The 22,841-nt window shown below is 41.6% G+C and overlaps 1 protein-coding gene across 5 annotated transcripts in view; it reads right to left on the bottom strand.

Annotated features, from left to right (window-relative positions):
• Positions 1-22,841, bottom strand: part of rtkna (rhotekin a) — an 81,432-nt gene that overhangs the window by 3,376 nt on the left and 55,215 nt on the right. For 4 of the 5 annotated variants that reach the window (XM_054772758.1, XM_054772759.1, XM_054772760.1 and 1 more), the window contains exons 2-10: positions 9,905-10,166; positions 8,824-8,877; positions 6,266-6,383; positions 5,965-6,189; positions 5,448-5,542; positions 4,829-4,935; positions 3,415-3,546; positions 2,708-2,873; positions 1,759-1,863 (exon numbers count right to left, since the gene is read on the bottom strand). In XM_054772758.1, the coding sequence (XP_054628733.1) occupies positions 1,759-1,863; positions 2,708-2,873; positions 3,415-3,546; positions 4,829-4,935; positions 5,448-5,542; positions 5,965-6,189; positions 6,266-6,383; positions 8,824-8,877; positions 9,905-10,166 (1,264 nt within the window). Of the gene's footprint in view, positions 1-1,285; positions 1,383-1,758; positions 1,864-2,707; positions 2,874-3,414; positions 3,547-4,828; positions 4,936-5,447; positions 5,543-5,964; positions 6,190-6,265; positions 6,384-8,823; positions 8,878-9,904; positions 10,167-22,841 lie in introns of all 5 variants that reach the window. The other variant, XM_054772762.1, reaches the window with a different exon arrangement.

Below are 22,841 nucleotides of genomic sequence, written 5' to 3'. Positions count from 1 at the left end.
ACACTTAAATCTTCCAGATCAATCAAATTTAAAATATTAGTCAATGACAACACAACCGAACACAAAATGCAGTTTTTAAATTAAACTTTTTATTATTAAGGGAGAAAACAAAACTTAATAACTTAACTGAGATGAATTGAGATCTATCAGTCTGGAAAAGGTTATAAAGCCATTTCTAAAGCTTTGGGACTCCAGCGAACCACAGTGAGAGCCATTATCTGCAAAAATGAAGACTTTGGCGTGGCCTAGTCAAAGTCCTGACCTGAATCCTATTGAGATGCTGTGGCATGACCTTAAAAATGCGCTTCATGCTGGAAAACCCTCCAATGTGGCTGAATTACAACAATTCTGCAAAGATGAGTGGATCAAAATTCCTACACAGCGCTGTAAGAGACTCATTGCAAGTTATCACAAACGCTTGATTGCAGTTGTTGCTGCTAAGGGTGGCCCAACCAGTTATTAGGTTTAAGGGGAAATCACTTTATCACACAGAGCCATGTAGGTTTGGATTTTTTTTCTCCCTTAATAATAAAAAGTTTCATTGAAAAACTGCATTATGTGTTCAGTTGTGTTGTCACTGACTAATATTTAAATTTGTTTGACAGTATCTCAGACCAGCCCAGGGTGTACCCCGCCTCTCACCCAGCTGGGATAGGCTCCAGCATACCCCTGCGACCCTTATGAGGATTAGCGGCATAGAAAATGAATGGATGGATGACAGTATCTCAGTGAGTACACCCCTCACATTTCAGCAACCATTTTTATTTGCAGTATATCTTCTCAAGCGATAACACTACAGGAATGAAACTTGGATATACCTTAGAGTAGTCAGTGTGCAGCTTGTATAGCAGTATAGATTTACTATCCACTGACGATGACTCAACACATAGCCATCATTGTCTAAATATCCGCCAACACAAGTGAGGACCAAGATAAATGCGTCTTCCCTGCATCAAGCATGGTCTGGGGCTGCATGAGTGCTGCTGGCATTGGGGAGCTGCGGCTCATTGAGGGAAACATAAATTCCAATTTGTACTATGACACTCTCAAGCAGAGCAAGATTGGCAGTTTTACACCAAAACAAAAGGTCCCTAATACAAAGCTATTAGTACAGTACGAACTTTTTTGCACAGTACTGTATACAGTATAATGTTGTGTGATTTGCAGTAGAACCAAATAATCCATAAATATATACAAATATAGGTGGGTACATTTTTTTCAGCTTTTTGAGGGAAGAGATATCATATCTACATACAGTACAGGCTCCTCCTAGCTACACCTTCACCTGTCGTTGTAATAGGAGGACAGAAGAGCACGAATCTCAGCAGACACAGCATTGTCCTGTAGCAGGAGACCCTCACAGGAGGGCGTGGCAAGCGGGGCTGCCAGCAGTATTAGGAAGGGAGTCGGGCACAGACAAAAAAAGTTTGTTGATGATGTTGATGGATAAGATGAGTGGAATGTTGTTGTAGGGAGTAAAGGTACAGGGTATGGTGAAAGGAAAGGTAAAAGCAACATAACAAGAGGGAGGAGCACACAGGGAACATTGGAAAGAGAAAAGAGTGAGAATTGTAAGATCCAGTCTGTCTGACAGTGCAGAAAAGAAGAGCAGCTTGTAAGTTTGTGACATCACACTTTAATAGACAAGAACACTGCTTCATGCAGACATTCACATGCGAAAAAAAAACACATCTCATCTTACTTCTCCCTGACCTTTCAGGCTAAGTGAGGTTTGTATATCGTATGTAAACATCTTACCCATTTCGTGGTAAAGGGAGCCCTGCTTTGGTGTGACAGGGGCTGGTTTCCTTGGTGACGGCTGGTCAATTTTCATCAGGTCATCACAACACTGCTTCCATTGGCCTTTAGGATTGAAACGGAGACTACGTATGAATGAAACATGCTTGCCCTTGACAAGGACGCCTGCTGGAGCAGCTGACAGTAAATTAAAGTATCTGTGGCACCCCCTATGGGTTGTGCTCAAAATGCTTTGGAAGCCAAGACTCAAATCAGACCAGGGGGGGACTTGGACAAATATTCAGCATTGGACTTTGTGCTTTAGACTGGCCCCACATCAGCTCAGTTGTGCGCCTCCTCATGTTTATATTAAAGGGTCCAGGGTTCGGATCTAACCTGCATCTTGATGGGGGGTGCATGTACCAGTACACCTAGACAGAGCATGTGAATTTTGCAATTTCATTCTCTGATTTGTGACAGAGCCTCGGAGTGACGTGACGCTGCATGCACGTGTCATGGCAGCGATGCGCGGGTGGCCCGCTTGCACAAAATGCCCCATGGATTGTGGGGCCCGACACACAACGCTTGTCCTGTGTGTCGGGAGGAGCGGCTCTGACTGTGCCAACTCTGCTGTGTTGTGTCTGCAGCGGCATGTTCCTATGTCCCAGCCCGGAAGATAGTTACCGTAGTTACCAAGGCTAGGCGCAGCATTAAATATATAAATAAATAAACAGCTGTCAATCGGCGCATTATTGATCAGTCCATCGGGAAAACCCCTGGTAGCCCCGATGGCCAATCCACCACTGAATTGGGAAATGACAATTACAAGTAGTCGCTAAGTCCCGCCTGCGTCCCTGCAAAGACATTTTGCTTGACGCGGGCTGTGTTTTTCAATCAATTTTACTCCAAACACAAACAGTCATGTGATACTGTATATGATATGATACTATGCCATGTGACAAGTACTTACTCATGTCATAGAAGTGTTGCCAAAAGGCCTCCATCCACCTGTGCGTTTCCTCCCGATTGTCTGTGGTCAGCGTGTGCGTGACCTCTTCGCCGCCATACTGGTTACTGACGCAAACGTTCTGAGCTTTGCCCTGAGCGTCCTTCTCCACGACACGTATCCTGGTCTCCTGAAATGATGACAAACACAATCATCATCCCCACAAATGGCTATTGTTGGTCTCCATCTCTAACTTCTGCAACAAATACTGCCATCTTTGTGCTCCAACACATCATAGCCACTAGATGGCAGTGTTGCTCCATTCCGTTTTTACATCCTTTACAGTTCTGCCTTCAGGGAAGTCAAACAGTTGGCATGACTTTGCTGTGGGTCAGCTGTGTGTGGACGCTCAGAGACAGAAAAAAAACGGCTGCATGAGTCACAATGGAAAGAATGACAATGGAATGACAATGCTGCACATGATTAGAATGCGCATGGGAAATAAAATGACGAATGACAAATGATGAATGTCACACAGACGTGTACTGTCTTTAAAATAACACAATTCTTTTCTAAATTGCAAAACAAGCGTAGACAGGATAGGACAGGATGGGTTCATGCCTTTTTTACTTGTTGAGGCCAACAATCAACATTCCTACATTAGCTGGTTTCTCTAAATAGGGAGTAGATGTCACCACAACAACACTCTCTGATCTGACTTGGTTTCTGACCTTGTTGATGGCAATAGTAAAAGCTGGGTCAACAGTGTCCTCCACGTCTTCTTGTCGTTGGTAGCAGGAGAGGCTGGTTCCTTTCAGGACAGCGAACACTTTAGTCCAACTGTGATGGTCGCCTCCCAACTGCTGTGAGGGGAATGAAACAAGGTCGGCTGAGGAACGACATGGAAAATAGTGGAGAAAAGAAAACAAGTCCCAACAAGCCCCGTAATGTCATATAGGACACACTAATAAATATAAGACCCAAATATAAGACAGTATTGTTTCTCCCGAGAAAAAAAAACATCTGAAAATGAAGTCTAGAGTTTTATAGGCAACAGGTGGCACCAAACGACCCCCCCAAATGACTCAGAGCTTTTCTTTCTGTCACTCGCACCGTCGTTGTACAGTCCTAAAAAGAAACGGTGTAAACCAGAGGTGTCCAAAGTGCAGCCCGGGGGACATTGTCGACCGGCAACTCATTTTTATTGGCGCTTGGCATATTCTTAAAACAACATCAATTCATTATTAATGACATATAATAGATATTACACTCATTTGCTTTGTCATCTATAAAAAAAAAAGCTAAGATGTGTACGTTTTGTTCAGATATCCATCCATCCATCCATGTTCTACCGCTTATCCGAGATCGGGTCGCGGGGGCCAGCTCCGGGAAGAGCTATAAAAAGCTATAAAAAGTTCTGATACCACATAACTTTCACGGTAAATATCAGCAGTTGTTGAGGTAGAGACACTTGGCATTTCATTGTGTTGTCATAGCAGGATATCATAGCATACTGACATAAAGATTACAGACCTGGAAAGTACTGGTCAAGTACTTCAATTTGAGGTATGAGTTGATGTAGTTTGCTACCAATTGGTTTTTCACCTTGACCTTTCGATATGTCAAAATCTACAGTGCTAAAAACAACATTTCTGGTGTTTTCAACACATTTTTTTCAGTCTATGACGAGATCATTCCAAACTCGGAAAGCCCTCAATTGATGGATTTAAAAGGGATGAAGAAGTCACCTGAAGGTCAACATCAATCACTAAAAAACCCAAACTGGCTAAACATGTATGTGCCTACTTTATGTCCAGCAGATTTGGAGACCATTGGATCAAAATTGCAGAAGAAACATGACACCAAAGAATGTGGCAAATATAGAGTGACTTCATGCGGTTCATGAGTGTAACAGATTCAAAAGCAGTAGTTGCAGACAAACAAACAGATTAAGTAAAAATAAAGACAAAAATAGAATGGGACTCGGTAGAATGCAGACCTGCTAAAAGTGAATAATTCTAATTTGAATCTGTGCCGATCGTACATCTTCATAGATAGTACCTCCTGCTGCATACGTCGGATTTTTGCCACAATGACAAATGCACATTTTAAAAGAAACACAGACACATTTTACTTCCAACTTACCGACACTTTCAAAGGGCCACTCATCATCTGCTTGGTCATACATAGAGGCTGAGCTGCAAGGCGGCAACACACACTTCCATAGAGAGGCAACCAGTATGAACACTCCTCTACACACACACACACACACACACACACACACACACACACAGACAGATGGGCAAAAATACACACCATTAATACACTGGGATCCACCTACAAACATGCCAAACAATGCCCCCCCATTAAGAGAAACACAAGGCTTGGAGGAATAAAAGAGTGGCAGCTGCAGGGTGTGTGACAAAGTGCTGGAATGAAAGTTTACAGCATGACCGAAGGTCCAGTGAATAAAACACTGGGTGTCTGTGTGAGGGGGGCCTTGTTGGCACTGTATTATTTGAACTTGACACTGCAGTCGCCTCACTGGCAAAGCTTTTATAACTCTGACCTTGACAATGGCTGTCTGTCAAAGAATATGGGAGGATGAAAGTGAAGGGAGGGGGCAGTGAGGCAGGGAAATGATGAGAGTGCAGTGATGCAGTGGCAAGAGCGAGACATAAAGAAAAAAACGACAGATGGCTAATTTGGCTGAGAAAAGAAAGGCTGGGAAAAAGACAACAGACTGACGTTGGCTGCCACTCACCGTTGCCTGAGATGGTGAGGTCATGTGTGCGGAAACTGTCCTGGATGTGTGACAGCGACAGGGTGGTATGAGCCAGCAGGTGGTACTTAGGGCCCCTGGGGTAGATGGAAATGTGTCGACATGGTTAGCAGTGAAATCTCTTCAGGAGTCATACACTCTTTATAGGTTTACAAATATATTTTTAAGACAAAATCCAACTCAAAAAAAAGATATGGTATCCATGCAGTCCTCATTATCATTATTATTTACCATAGTGAGAAAAATGACAATACTACATAACTGTAAAGGGAGAGGAAATGACATTACATTATTATTTTATTCCAAGTACAGCTAATCTAAAGTGAATGAAAAAGGAAGAAATAACAAAAAAGAGGAAGTTTTTCCTTGCCTCCTTTATCAAAGTGATGTGCAGTATGTGTTGGAATTGTAAAGTCTTATCTGATGATGCAAATAACAGGTGTCTTTGCTATCCTCCAATTTGATGTTTGTTTCAATTATTCCACATACTGAGACTTACGGTACAGAAGGAACAGGCAGCAGAAGAGGAGATGCCCCTCCATTGCTCACAGGACTGCATGGTCCAGGCTCCATGGCCGCCCTCAGCTTCTTCCCAGCCGAACGACCCAAGGAGGAGCTCAGCTTGCTGGCGAGCTTCCTGGGCGTACTCCCTGCTGAGTAGTCCTCCTCTGAGCAGCAGCTGTACAGCTCAATGCGCAGCTCAAACCCTGGGCTGGCTTCATTGCTGTCAAAAGGTAAATACAGTACATCAGTAAACTGGTTGGGTGTTGCATGCTTGAGACAGTCAGTGTATGACTTACAATATAATGGTGTTGTCAAAGCAAATGTCTGTAAGCGTGCGGTCCACTATCACCATGTCGGTGTCAAAAATCTCTCCTCCCAACTGCAGGAGACAAAACACTGCACAGCGATGGAGCTCTGCAAGGGACAACACAGAGAAGACAGAAACAATATTATACATCCAGTCATCCTGGTGGGTGTTATCAATGGAAGGTATCCACACTTTGACTAGACTTTAGAAATGCCAATATTTTACTGCAATGTATGACACTGTATATCTTTACGAACCATTAACGTCAAGTCAGGGCATTGAATTGATCGCAACTGGACTGTACTGTACAGGTTGTCTTAGAAGACATTTCGCCTCTCAGGTTTCTTTCGTTAGCTTTCTTTCTTTCGATGCTCAATGACTAGGTGGCGCAAACACTAGTCTGACTAGATAGGACAGCTACAATCTAGTCTACTAGAGCTTTTTGGCATTGAATTGACCGCAACTGTACTGTTCATTTGTCTTATAAGACGTTTTGTCTACCATCTGAGCAGGCTTCATCAGTTCATGTTCAATGACTAGGTGGGACAAACACTAGTCTGACTACATAGGACAGATTTAGTTTGGTCTACTAGGGCTTTTTAGCATCGGATTGATCGCAACTGGACTGTTCAGGTTGTCTTAAAAGATGCATCGCCTCTCAACCAGTTCATCGTCAATGACTAGGTAGGACAAACACTAGTCTACACTAGATAGGACAGCTCTACTATAATAGACTAAAGCTACGATAAAGCTAGGACAGAGTTACTATTGCAACAACACATCATCAGTAGGGTAAAACTAACCTGTCTCAGGACGGTCTAATCCCAGCTCACCTTCCCTATTGGTGGGTGAACAACCCAACGCTTGGTGAATTCTGCTTCACAATGATGGGGAGAGTCAACACTAAACTAGAACTAGAGATCGCGATAGGACAGCTCTAGTCTAGTTTACTAGAGCTCTCCTGTGTCGTCAGACTAGTGTTTGTCCCATCTAGTCACTGAGCATGGACTGATGAAGAATAAAATAACCTGGATGAATCAGAATATTCACAGGCATAAACGTCAGCAAACCAATAAAAGCCACCAATAATAAATTCAGCTAGATTAAAACCAGTTTTTTTAACACAAAAAAATTAATAACTTTTAGGGAAAATCATGACCTACATGGTTTAGGATTTATGCTCACAAAAGACAAGAGGCGTCCTCACTTTACCACTGACTATTACCCCACATAAGAGTTCAACACTCTGCTTTAATGCTTTGTATGACGTGAGGGTGACACATTCCCAGCGCCTCTTGCGCTCAGACTGTGTCTTGGTGTGCTTAATGACCTCATTACACTTTGTTAAAAGTCCACTCCGTGTCTCCTGGGTTTATTTGAATGTGCAGGTCATGCAGATTAATTCCATTGGAGCTGCCACGAGACGGCACACGAATTAACCCACATTGACTTCATCAAGAGGAAGTCGGAAAGCAGAAGGTCATTGGAAAGATTAGTGTTAAATCCCACTGTTGTGTCACTGTGCATAAAACATTTTAAATTACAACCTGTCTGACAAGTGAATGTCTTTAAAGTGAGATTCATTTACTCTTATGTGCATTTCAGCGAACTGTGACCCACTTCACTGCATATGTGCTGCTAATTCACACAGCCAAGAGGTCACAGACATGAGCTGCAGGGCAGCTTGTGCTTCCAAAGGTGAGAACAAAAAGACATTACTTACCAAGAAATTAGCATAATGACCTGAATAAAATATGCCCCCAATATAAGATGACCCCTCTTCTTCAAGACATCTTTTTGGAGAAATATATTTTTAAAAGACAAAATCACTGACACTAAACCTTTTTTTAAACAATATCCATTAGTCACATTTCATTCATCATTTAATTAATTATATTTCTCAGTTGTTTGATAATTCTGCTTCATTGATCACCATGATCTTAAAATCAGCATTTAATCTCTATCCTATCTAATTTATATCCTCCGCTCTTGTTTGCTAACTTTGCCCAGCCTTTGAGACACTTACTGTAATTGATACACTACATGAACAAAAGTACTGGGACACCTGATCGTCAAAGACCGAGGGCAGCAGGCAAACGGACCATTGCAGCAAAGTGGAGACTGTGGAGTAGGAGACTGCAGAAGGCCAACATTAGCACGTGTGTTTATTTTTGTTATTTCATGCTGGGCATCCATAACCACTGAACAACCAGCAGTAGGCAATGCCACTCATAGGCCTGGTATGATTGGAGTCACAGCTGTCTAACTTGCTGTGTCTCAAGGCTTCTGTCCATGTAGTGTACTGTCTAGACCAAAGAAAACCATGGAATTAAATGTGTTCTGTTCACTTTTTTAATTTTTTTTTTTATTTTAATATGTTGAGACATCACTGGAAGTCTACAATTTGATGGAAGTTGATTTTTGTCCAATAGCCCCTCACACAGACACCAAATGCAACCCCTGCATCCTTTCACAGATGACTCATTTATGAACTGTGCTGTATATATGCAGGCATCGCTCAGCACCAATCATACGACGGCCCCTCACCTCCTTTGTTCTTGAAGTACTCTGTATCTTTCCACATGAGAGGAATACGAAGATCTGTCATGACAAGACACAAGGATTAGACCACAAACATTCATCACGGTTCCCGTCGATTTGATGGGTGTGTTCCTGCTCTCAAATACTGATTGAACTATCCACTCTACTGTGTGCGAGTGAGTGAGAGAGTATAAATGTCATTACTCATCCACTAGCTTAATAAGCAGTCTGACGGAAATTAACCATGTCACGTTTATTGTCCTGCTACCCGATGTGAGTTATGTCTCTGCTGGGTGTCTATAAGACAAGCAGCACTTGCCACTCCAATAATCATTCATCTGCTCGGGTTCACTGCTGATGGGATGGGTGGCGTGTGCAAGTCAGCATGCTCACCGCAGTCAATAAGCAGAATTATATCAATAAAGTATGCATTACTGAAGGGTCGGTCTGGTAGAATTAAATTCCACTCCACATATGCTAAACATTCTATTTGTCCACTGCCTTTTACATTACACACATTACACACTTTTACATTATACACACATTAAAAAAAATGTGTCCACATATCGTATTTATCTCAAGGAGTGGCTATTTACGGGGCCGCACGGCGGTCTGCTGATTGGCACGTTGGCCACACAGTCAAGAGAGTTTGCATGTTCTCCCTGTGCGAGTGTGGATGTTCTCCGGTTTCCTCCCACATTCCAAAAAGATGCATATTAGGTTAATTGGTGACTCTCAATCGAAAATGTGTCAAATGTGAGTATGAATGGCTGTTTGTCTATATGTGCCCTGCGATTGGCTGGGTGTACCCCGCCTCTCGCACAAAGTCAGGTGCTACAGCATACCCTCACGACCCTCATGAGGAATAAGTGGCATGGAAAGTGAATGAATGAATGAGTGGCTATTTACTCAACTGTAAAGAGAAACAGGGAAACAGATACACAGTTAGTCTGAACAACCCCGCAACAGCAGACAAGTGCAAGCACTATTGTGATTTGCACTTGCTGCGCAGCTGCAAGACCATGCTGATGTTTGAATTATGAAGTGATTTCTTTTTTTTACAACCCCGTTATCACTAGGTACTTGCCTGATATGGCCACTTTCCCTTTGCATGGGAGTCTGTCGTCCATGGGACCAGCGTCTGATGACCTCCGAGTGACCTTCTGCATGACCTGAGCCTCTTTCATCTTCTGCAGCTCGGACATGTAGGCCATGATGCGGGTGCTGCACGTCTGCAGGCTCTTGGCCGCCTCCAAGGCCTGGTCCCTCTGCGAGCAGGCAGCCAGCAGCTTGCAGGCCCCATCACGCATCCTGATCTCATGGTCGATTTTTTTCTGGATGTCACTGTCCTGTAGGGAGAAGGAAATGAAAAAAATTAAACATGTATTTTAATGACTGGCATCCGAAATGACTTTGTTTTTAACACCCTTGACTTGAACTTGGATCGGTGAGCGGTACGGATTCGTTGAAATAAACGACAGCCACTAGGAAGCCAAGCTAACCGGCTAACTGCTGAAGTTCAAAAGGGGCTGGCTAGCAACAATGCCACACAAAAAGCAAAATGATACTGGCTCTGGAAAGCCGGGTCCAGAATCGGAAACAGGGCCGTACATGCCGTTGAATGAGAAGGATTCGATATTTTATGGCGCCTTGAAGAGCCTAATGACAGAGCAACTGCAGGAAAATGTAGCACAAATAAGGCAAGATCTAAGAAGCCTGCAAACGCAGACTGGAAATGTACAATCACAGAATAACATCTTCAAGAGAAGCTTTTCTGACATCTGTGAGGAAAATAGAGTACTGCACAATGATATTAAGGTACTCCAGTATAATAACGCTGCCTTGCACGTCACTCTTGAGGAAAAGAAGGGAGCAAATGAAGAATACAATTGATGAAATGGATCACAATGCACAAAATAACGATGCGATCCTGAACAGAGGAGAACCAGATGAAATGTTGCTTCAATGGAACAACAAATTTTCTGCAATCGAAGGAGGTGGATGTGGATATCGACACCATCAACACATGCATTCCACTGTATGGCAGAAACAATGCCACACCTCGTACCGGACAAAATGCAACGCTGACATAGCCAGGAAAGCGGAAGACATGAGGAAGCAGGGAAAGAATTAAAGTACTTGGAGCACCAACTGCAAAATCTACAGTATAGGCCAAACATTTGGACACACACACACACAACACAACCCCATTAATAAGGCAACAAATTGCACAAAGTAACCCTGACAAGGCACACCTGTGAAGTGAAAACCATTTCAGGTGACTACCTCATGAAGCTCATTGAGAGAACACCAAGGGTTTGCAGCGCTGTCAAAAAGAAAATTATAAAGACATAAAATATATGTCTTAAGTATAAGACATATTTTGAGTTATTTCACACTTTTTTGTTAAGTACATAATTTCACATGTGCTCATTCATAGTTTTGATGCCTTCAGTGAGAATCTGCAATGTAAACAGTCATGAAAATAAAGAAAACGCTGTGTGTCCAAACCTTTGGCCTGTACAGAAATTTAGGACCAGAAGAGGCCAGAGTAATTGTTGTCAAAGATATCAAGGATCTGTATAAATAATAAAGATCACATCACCATGACAACAAAAGAAATGTAGGATACAACCCACAAACAAAGAACGATGTAGTTGGAAGAATTACATTTGACACCGCTATTCAATGACATTCACAATATATCACAAAAGACTGCAGGACAGGAAGATCGGGAACTGGAAATGTTTTTCTACCCAGACCGCCATTGATTGGACTGGAGAATCATATAAATTCAGACACCAACAAAAGAAAAAAAAAAAAATAAACATCTCTCTTATTAGGCCTGGTGACGTACGTGGTTGCTTCGCATGTCTGTCGTGCCGCCAGTGTGTCGTATTTTCGTGAGACACTTCTCATATTCTGCAAAGTCCAGCCGTGCGTCATCCACGCTATAAAAGCCACACTGAGTCCACACTTTGATTTCAACTATGCTGGGGCATCTTTCAGTTGACCTTCCCCGCCCTACTCCGCCATAATGCGGCATTTGTTTGTTTTTTTCTTCTTCTGTGACTTCGGCCCAATTTTTTTGCCGCTCTCGCGAGGAGCTCCTCCTAGATGACATGCAAAACGGCGACTCTCCGAGGAGGAACGGTGGAAGACGTTTATAGCGGCTGTATTTTAATAATAATGAAAAAAACGATACACGGTGAGTATTGATAATCCATCATAAGCTTAAATACCATGATAGTTCAATATATCCATTTTCATCACACCCCATACTCTATGTACTAATACAGTCGTCCCTCACTATATTGTGGTTTGAATATCGCTCCCTCAGGGCTGCCCAGAACATCAGGTTTCATCACAATTCAACATGTCCAAAAAGGAGAAGTGAGAAGCAGAACTCATCTACTCCAGACCCTTTGCTTTTGTTGGACTGTGCAGTCAAATGTAAAGCAATAACAATAAGGGTTTACTTTTATATTGTACATCAATGATGTGTATCTGTACAGATATCCGGAAATATTGGCGCATCAGAGTCATAAAAGTAGGCCTGTGCCGTTGATAGAGAACCCAGCAAACGCGACATTGCTGCAACTGTGTATGTTGTTGCAGAGCCATGGCATCCTGCAATCTGATAATAATGACTTGCATACACATGTACTTCAGCAGTAATAATGTGCACAACATTGTCATTAAAATATGACCTTAAAAAAATGTGTACAAAATCAACCGAATCTATAATACTATGGCGTATTTAACAAAAATGTGTGTTTCTTTGCACACAAGCTACAATGTGAAACACAAATCACTGCTAAATTCTTAACATGTACAAAAAAAACACAACCCCACAAGCTGCATCCTCAAAGGCAAAAGTGAAATAATAGACTGCATAAAGGCTGTGATAGAAAAGTATAATGAACTCCGGATGCAATCGAGAGTATCGCTCTATACTTTAGTACTGATCTGGATGCCTCCTCCTGTGATGGAGGTGACACTGCCCAGAGTTTACCATCAGCTCTGCTGCAATACTCATGCATAAACAGCAGACAGAGAGACAATAAACGGACACATGGTGTGTGAAGGATAATGGAATAAGTGACCTCAAGTGACCATATGCAGCTCATATGAATCTACAATGGGAAAATGTGGAGAATGGTATCATGCAGCAAATGCACAATGTGTGACCAAATATTAGTCATCTATTGGTCTCCTGCTATGAATGCGAGTAGTTGTTTACTTCTGCGAGACATTAGCAAGCTTGCACGATTAATCTCTCAAGCTCTCTGTGCCCTCTCCTCAACTCCAGCTTTTCCCATCCGCCCTCCTCCTTCTCCTCTCCATGCCTTCCTATAAATTTTTCATTCTTTTCATTCCAGCTTTTATACTTTCGCTGCTCATTTTCTCTCCTGCACCTCAGCAGTTCCCCTTCACTGTCCTGAAATCACCCCCTTTAATCAGTTCTTCTGTGTGTGTGTGTTTTTTTTTGTTTTGCAAGAATATTGTCTGTTGTTCAACAGGAGGCTCAGTGGGAGAGCGAAGAATGTGGTTTGGATGTCCACATTCTTGCATGGACACAGTGAACCTTCAAAATCAGCTTTGTGAGAAAAACGCTGCATAGTGGTGAAAGGCTCAAACAGAGCAGTAAATCACACAAAAGATCAAAATATACTGGCTGACTTAAAGACCAAAACCACTAAACACTGTGTGACATGTAATGTAATGTAATGTAATGTATCGGAAGAACATTAAACGCATGCTGCATGTCCAAAAGTACACATTCATCTTCACAAACATACATTTTTAGACAAAGTAAATCCACGTTTATTCATTTTTCAGAAGAAATCTCTTGGGAAATCTGTTGATTGTACAGTGCATACCAGTAAGTAAAAGTGTAATTTTTTTTCCTAATGCACTGGAAATATAGCCTAAGAAACTGTTGACCTGCCTTGGTAGGTGCTGCTGTTTCGGTTAGCAATGAAGTTAGCAATGACATTACCAATTAAGTTCTGAGCTCAGTAGTTACGTCTGTATGTGTGAATAATTGTGCATATTCCCTCAAATGCTGATTGTAATCCTATGGGGTTATTAGTAGTAAAACAAGTAAAGACAGTTACCATCCGTTATTTTCAGACATCTATTAGAGTGAAGGCTACTCCTGTATCTAAAACAAATAATACAAATCAGTGCAACATTAATGCTATAAAAAGCAATGTTCTGTTTACTGCAGCATGGTTTTGCACAAAATTCATATTAATGTTGCTCATTGAGGTTGTGGTTTGCAGCGTTGATAAGGCATTTTTTGGGCCGCTCAGTTTGCATAGAAAAGGACAGAACAATCTGTTCAATATTTTTCTGGCAGTAATAACACAAACAAAATTGATGCACTACATTAAGCTTTAATACAACGCTTTGCACACTGGTAATTTATGCCAGTTATTGGCTATTTTCAATTTAAATTAATTGGGCCGAATTGGCAGGACAACAAGCGAAAGCCCAGCTCAGACTGCATCAGGATCAGCCCAATTGCAGCCGGTTTAAGCGTGACCTGCTATTTGGAGGTCCTGTATTTATAGCAGCTTAATTAACTGGCTTTTCCTTCTGGGCATCTCAGAATAGAAGACAAATAGCCGAGATCTCATGTTAATCCTTAAACTCAGTGAGCAACAGCACCTGATACCAGATGAGAGATAAACCCATCAAACGCAGTTTACACACAGACCAAATATCTGAAGATGAGATTACACTTTTTCCTGCTGTTTTTAACAACTGCATGTAAACACACATACAGTATAGGCATTTTAATTCACCAGGACATAAACACAGTATGATATTGGGCAAGATACACAGGAAACAAGTAATAAAACAGAAAAATATGCTGGTATTCCATAATCACAGGGGCATGATGTGTCAGCCTGTACATAGCGTGACGGTACTCCCCTCACACTCTCACGCTTTTACACATGCGCACAATCGGCACCGTGGCAACCTCCACTGCCTTTTTAATGACTGAACATTCCCACCCTTAATTCAGCAAATTTGATAAACAATGATTCAATTAGACTGTCTCAAAAAAGCTTCAGCTTCAACAAGACAAAGCATTAGTCATTTTTGTATTAATTAAATTTAATCATTAAAAATAATTGGAAAATTAAATTACTTGGATGCCAGTCTAAATATTGCCTAGAGAACAAAGACAATGGACCGTGTTATATATGGAGAATGCAAAAAATCATGTTTCAAGAAAGCATCAGTCAAAAGTAGACAGGCTTACAACAATGGAGGAGGACAAGGAACACATGTATTTACTTCTTGGCAAGTTGGAGGATCTTGATACACTTGGAACCCCAGGTACTACAAAAAGTATCTTTCAATGGGAAAATGCCAATAGATCCTTGTCGAGACGAGTACAGGCTATGCAGTGGGAAAGGGAAAAAGCATATGAATTCACATATGTATGTCCTGACGAACAAGCGTAGAGGCATTGGTAGAGTAGTGGTTTACATATCTGCCTTTGATGCACCTTTGTTTGTAGTCAATGCCCCACTTACAATTGACTGGGCAGACCAAGGTGTGCCTTACCTCTTGCCCTAAATTAGCTGCGATAGGCTCCAGCTTCCCTGTAACACTGAACAGGATAAGATGAATAGGCTCAGAGTTGCAAACGTCAGGCTACAATAACGTCAGGTTCAGCTCAAAAGAACTGGGTTTAAACGAAAGATAGTATACCATTTAGCACTAGGGACTAAAATACCTAGTCACAGCCTATTGGAACATCGCCAAATAAACACATCTAAACATTTTTCTTGTCAAGACGCAGATTTTAAACTGTGTTTGGACCATAATGATGGACACCCAAATCAAAGTACATGACAGAGGTCTTCTTGATTCCTGGACATGTTCACTTTTTGGGACCTACAACAATAGCCTGTCTACCCTGTATTTCAATTTAAGTCCTGCTTCCATGAAGAGTTGGACAGTACGAGTCACTATTCATGCAGTTATTGGGTGGTCTATTGTCAATTTTTATACACAGAATCCTCTGCACGGTCTTGATGATATTCAGAGTGTGTAGAAGTCGGTATTTACTTTCTTATATTACCACCACCCAGTTAAGCAGGGTGAAGTCCTTCAACTGTCATCACAACACTGAAATGAAAATCTCCCACTGAATTTCTCCAGTTCGCTTATTTAACGTTTCCCGCAAAAAAACATTGTTCCATTCTTCTCCCTTGACCAAAATTATTGTCCATGTTTCTGACTTCCAAACCAGATAATTGTGAGGCTCATTTATGGATGTTTCCTCAGGCCATACAGATTATTATCTTTCTATCACAATGAATTATAATGGACTTTTTAAACCGACTCTCTACTGAAAAACCATCAAGTAGCAAAACTGTATGTATTTACATACTGTATACATACCAAACAGTTTGAAATGCAACAGTAACCTTTCAACAGGAACTTAGATGTTACAGCTGAAACCAGATGGTCACTTCCTCGATGACCCCATCTGGTCATTTGAGTGTGTGTGTGTGTGTGTGTGTGTGTGTGTGTGTGTGTGTGTGTGTTTATCCTCACTAGTGTGTCATACAAGCACTGGTAGGGTATTTGACGCCCCTGCAGATGGTGCATAATGGATTGTTTACGATGTCTTGTACTGCATGAGTAAGCTTTGCTGGTTAGATCACTGACCCTTGACCTCTGACCTCCATCCCTGACCAGACCAGACGGCTGTAGTTAAAGCTCAGGGTTTTAAGTCCAGCAGGGTTGTTTGTTTTTAGAAAAAAATAATGACCAAAAGAGAACTGTAATAACACATTTTGGCAAGTTTCTACCCTTTTTATGTTCTGTGACATGCAAGTTAAACATGTTCATGTTACACTAGGATGGAAATGTAGTCGGTAAAAAGTGAGTTAAAGTCATGCAAGCAAAATCTTTTTCCCATGATAGAACTGTAAGGGGTAAAAAGCATGTTTTCTGTCCAAAAATTACCCACACGTACAGTATACAGTGGGACTTTACAGACCAAAGAGCTGGCTTTAAATCAGCCAGCCACAATTATGTGCCTTGCCTTCTTCTCCACCCTCTTCCCCAGACTCTCCCTTTCACTCACCCTCTTCCTCTCCCACAGCAGTCAGTGAGCTGTGAGAAAACTTACAGAACATGAGAAACATGGCGAATAGAGGAAATGATAACACATATCACTATATTCATACAGTTATTGGTACTGTTACAATGCCGCTGCGCAGTCATTGCTCACTTCATTTAGGTAACCCTGCACAACCGACAGCCGTATCAAATATTCTTATCTAATTTACAGTAATCTATGATCCGACTTCCTCATATGGGGTTGTGTCAAAGATTTCCACTTCTTTTTCCTTCCATTGCAAGCTATCAAAATGCACGTGAAAAACACGCTGATGACACATGGCTAATGACTCACAGCAGACATAGTTTGGCATCAAATAAGGCAAAAGTAACGAACATGAGAGAAAAACCAGAGGACTCGTACATAGGCTTGTCACAATAATCGATAAATCGATCAATCGAATGATTAAAAAAAACAAAGTCGATAATTTTGACGGCCTCGATGAACTGACATGTGCATATATGCCTGTTCCTTTTCCTCGTCTCTCTGTACCATACAGGCTGGATGACGAGAGGGTTCACGCTGCATGTGCGCATTGGTTCTATAGTGGAACGAACAGAGACAGTGAAGCCTCCTGTCAGCCTTTGTCCCAGTACGTGGAGGCGGGGCTACTAGTGAGTGGATACACAGACAGACTGCTAACAGTTAGCATGCAAACACTAATTTAGCAGGGTAGAATACAGGGACAGGTTTACTGAGAGAATTGGGGAAGGGATGCTCAGTAACCAGTAGCTACAGTACAAAGTAGTCTTAACCTAGTCAGTGCTAGGACTCACTAAACATACGCACAATTCCAGAGAACCGTTATGAAGCAGAATGTGCCACCATGTCATACAGTAACAGTTCTTTTCTGATATTTTTGTAAATACAAATAAACCGTCAAGGCAAGGATGTCCAAAGTGAGGCCCGCGGGCCATTTACAGCCCGTGACTCGTTTATTATTGCCCCGTGGCATGTTACTGAATTAAACACTTAAAAAAAAAAACAGCAAAAATGGGAAAAACAATATAAAAAGGCACAATATAAAGAAAAAAAATGAAATGTTGATACTAATAATTAACAAAAAATTTGGCTTTAAATATATGTAAACAGTTCCAGTTCCAGGTTCACCATCTTAAAACTTTTATCTGTCATGAGTCAAAGAACACGGTTTGGGCTCAACTCCTGTTCTCTGCTCTTATTTTGGAGTTGCTTCCTGCTCTGTATAATGTGCAGCCACTGCACATGCCAGTGTGGCTGTGTGCAGCAGCTGGCGGCAATTTACAATCAGTGGTGTTCCTAAGCCCAGAGTAGTCGTTAGGATGTTGCTGGTTCACTGTTCTGTTTCATTCCTTCCTGCTGTCACTTAGACGTTCTGCATCCCTGCTACACTTCCACCGATACTTACTTGTTTTATGTTTTTTTTCCCCACGGTGCCTTTTTGCACCGTCGCCTTTTGTTGCCATTTTGCCACTCACCTGCCTGTAAGTAGCTGCGCCTGCTCGTGCTTCATTAAAGAGTCTTTTCTACACGTTGCTTCCGTCTCTGCATGCCAGGGGTAACTTGTGACATTATCAACTGTACAAGCTAGTTAGGGCATAACATTTGTAACTGTCATACGAGTGTAAACGCAAGCTAACCAATGTTTCAGGTAAAACAATAAAACACACCCTTTTGACGTTAATGACGAATCACAAAGGATTTATTGCTAAGGGGATTCACCCATTTTGATTTTTAATAGGGATGCTTTGATCAATCGGCCATTGATCAGTATCAACCAATTTCCATGGAGACGTATGTGATTAGAATAGGCAGATCAATACCTTTCAATGCTGATCACAAAAAACAATCACCTGTGGCTCATACTATTGCAGCCTGTAGAGATCCCTGTGTGCAGTTTAGTGTCCTGCTCTCATGTCCTTGGTAGTGTCCCCTTCTCCTTCCCTACATACTGCAACACAACATGTCTGCCGTGTGGAACTTATATCTCATTTGTGAGAGTGATTTAAAGTTTGCGAAAAATATATCGCGGGGCTAGCATGTTAATAGCTTTAATTGAATACGCCATTTGAAGAACAAACACTTGACGGAGTATGGTCACCGTGCAGCATGAATTAAACGGGAGCTAACGTTGTTAACGTTGGGCAACGCTCGCCTATATATGTGTGGCAATCAGAAGGCTAAAGTAAATAACCTGAAAAACATTTGAATTCATCTGACGAGATGACCAGCCTTTCTCAGCGGTGGAAGAAACCGGGTTCCGCTGACTGCTCTCTTACTTGGAGCCCTGCTACGAGCTACCTGGAAGTCTGCCATGAAGAGCTCCATCAGACAACGTACTCTCACCTCGAAAGTCTCTTTAAAGGCGTAGTCTCATCCTCTAAGTTTCACAAGTGATTTATGTTCTCTTCAAAAAGTAAGTAAAGTATGATTTTGTCTAAATTAAAGTCATTTATGGTTCCCTTTTTCAGATCATATAGCCAATAGCACGGGCACAGCCAGGAATCCTGAGTCACATGAAAAAAAAAAAGAAAATCACAAAAGCCCCTTCCTACTTGGAACTGTCCTAACTTTTCCCCCCTTTATGGCTCCCCTGGCCAATAGCACTTCTCATGAATAAATTTAAAAATATGCAGTTAATCCATGTGATCAGTAGCGGTACTGGACGATCTGATCTCACTCATGGATGATCGGAATTGGCGGCATAAAACCCTGATCAGAGCACCTCTACGTTTTAAAATTCATTCAGTCACACAAGCAAAAGAAGTTAGGTTTGATCAACTGCATGCTGCTTTGAATCTGCTGACTTCATACGTAAGTTCCTGTGTATATTCTCTTCTCACATTGTGTTTCTCTTGGCAGCCCCTGTTGAGGCTGATTCATCTTTGAGAACAAGTGGTCCAAAAAAAGCCACAAAAATCAAAAGAAAAAGCAAAGCACATACCCAGATTCAATCCTATCTCACGTCAAGGTCTTGCGTTCTAATTTTCTGCATAAATACATGACTACCCCCACGTCTTGGAGTACATTTTCTCTAAATATGTTGGTCAAGTTCCAACTTATAGAAACTTGGTGCTGTTCAACTTCCTATAATAAACTGCACATGACTTTGCTGTCGTCATGCAGTTGCAGTTTCCATGCAGTTGGGCTGCAGCTCTCAAAGGGCGGCGCCACAGTATTAAGCGTGAAATAGGAGAAGTGATATGCATATCTTTGTTCCTTAAATTGTTTCACATGCAGGGTGTGATGGCATGCTTCCAGGCCAGCATATATTTGTTCCTTGTGTACTTACAGACAGCATGAGTGGAGTATATTTGTTCAGAGTGCTGAAGGAGTATGCAAAGCACCCACACTCATATGCTGGACTTGCAGTGTCATGTGGTAGCAGCAGACAGACAACTGCAGCCTCATGAGAAGGTAATGCATATTTTACCACACACAAACACACTATTATTTACTTTATGACTTGTGTGTGTGCGGCCCCTCATGAGGAATGCGCCTGCAGAGTGTAGATTTATGCATGGCTGGGTGCCGTTTCCAGCTTCAAGCTCGTAAACAACTGTTGATTGTAAATACAATCTTGCATGCAACCAATAGGTGAGTTTGTTTGGAGTAACAACAGCATTAAAAACATTAATAAGAACACACCATCACATTTTGGCTCATCCAAGTGGACCTAAAGGGACATTAGGCTGACATTATGACATGATTAAACTAGAATGGCACCCGCTGGAACGCTGACCTCTGCCAAGGCCAAACCATTCCTAAACATGTTCCTTTGACTCATCTGGTTAACAAGTCATGACCTTCTAGATATACTCCAGCCCTTGTAGGTGGCAGTAATGCTCATTAAAACGTGAGTGCCAACAGTGACATAAAGTTATTTGTTGGATCCAAGACAGCGCTGCACATCATTTGCACATTGGTCGAGAATGTGCCCCTGCAAAAATAGTGCCCATACCTAACAGGTATGGGCACTATCAGATCGTAAGTGCCTTCCGCACAGCACATGTTCTGCATGTAGAGAGTGGTGGGCCTGACCGCCCCACTTGACCTCAATGCAAGCAGACTGCAACAGCAAAACGTAAAATTAAATACCTGAAATGACATCTTTACCCAAATCTGTACCAAACCAGCAAATATCTTCTTTGGCCCATGTGCTACACACACAGCTCGACAATATTTTATGGAAATAGGTTATGAAGATTTTTTGTAATCTTGCTAACTAACTAAGACACAGCTCTCAATATGATACAGTGCATTTGCACACCACAACAATAAACATAATGTTAAACATCACATGTCACTAATGACTGCATAATATAAGTGCACCTAATTTTGTGGCTAGTGAGTACATGTTTTGCAACAAACTGCAAAATGTTGTTTTAGAAAATAATTGCATTTGTTCACTATCCTGCATCTCAACATCTTCAAAACATTTTTGTGACAAAATATCCAAATATAGCAAAGTAAATGTGTTGCCAAGAAATGACTCTTCTCCAATCAAATGGTCATGGAGAAATCCTAATGAGAGCAACTGGCAGGCCAGACTGTCTGGGGGCAGTGAGTAGCGATACACAAATTAAGACACACATACACGCACACTCACACTCACACTCTCACACTGGCACGCTGGCACATCTTGCTGGAGTACAGCCAGTGACCATTATAGAGATGTCAATATTATTAGCTGGTTAGCCAGAAAAAAAGGTTTGGAAAAGATGGTATGTATGGGACTCAAAGTTTGATGAACAAACAAAAGCTGAGCACAGCACTGCTATCTTAATTATCGCTCCCTCACTATATTGCAGTTTTTTTTCCAGAAGTTAATTGATGTTAAATATGATAAATGATCATTGTTTTGTGGTAGACTGTAGTCTATTATTAGTCCAAATGTATTGAAATACAAATGATGTGTAGTATTCCGGCCATGAGGAGGCAGTAATGACACAAAACATTGAGACATGACATTACCTTAACATTGCATGAAGTCAGCCATGGCGTGGCTGACAAGAGTGAAAAAAAGTTCTCCCTCCATTCCGTGTGGAAGTGGTAAGTTTTTGTCTTGAGTTTTGAAGAAATAAATTCGAGGCTAGCTCGCTAGCTTGCTAACTAGCGGCCATCTCAAGTCCCAGCAGAATAATTGTTGCAATGTGGTGTAAACAATGAACAATATGAGCATAAAGGTGATTATAGGGGTGTTATTTCAAACCAAATTCAGAAAGCCATAAACACACTATTCTATACTCTAACTATGAAAATATTCAGTCTATTAACATTGAATCCCATATCGCGTAAATACATTTATCACAGCGGGGTCTGGAATCAATTAACCGCTATAAACGAGGGACGACTGTATATCCACATGTGAACAGATTAAATAAAAATACCATTTTTATAATACATGAGATCACAGAGCTGTGTCACACTGGGATTAGCCAAGATCAATGTGCATCACAGTGATTGACAGCTCTCAGATGACAAGATGTCTCACACCTCTAGGAAAAATGCTGCAAGGTCTTTCTTATCCTCAGTTATCTTATTTACACGACAGCATGTCATTTTTGTCACACCATGGTCATGCGTTAATTAAATGACATCTTTATTTTCACTTTAGATGGATGGACTTTAATACACAAAGTAGATGCTTTAAAGAGCAACCACAACAATGAGGAAAAAAATGCCAAGTGTGTGTTCAGTGAATGAATCCTACAGAGGTTTGACGTGTGATGAGATGCCAAACGCTCCTAACACACAAAGGCCCCCTAAACATTATGTGTTAAAAAGTAGATCCTAAGGAAAAATGGGCAGTGCTCTGTCTAAATGCCAAAACACCATATTAGTTACTGATGATTTTGTATGTTGTGGCTATATCAGCTATGTAAATGTG

The sequence above is a fragment of the Dunckerocampus dactyliophorus genome, chromosome 4 (genome assembly GCF_027744805.1).
Source record: "Dunckerocampus dactyliophorus isolate RoL2022-P2 chromosome 4, RoL_Ddac_1.1, whole genome shotgun sequence".
Classification (NCBI taxonomy): Eukaryota; Metazoa; Chordata; class Actinopteri; order Syngnathiformes; family Syngnathidae; genus Dunckerocampus; species Dunckerocampus dactyliophorus.
Note: the sequence above shows the minus strand (reverse complement) of the source record. Positions and strands in the feature narration are given on the sequence as shown.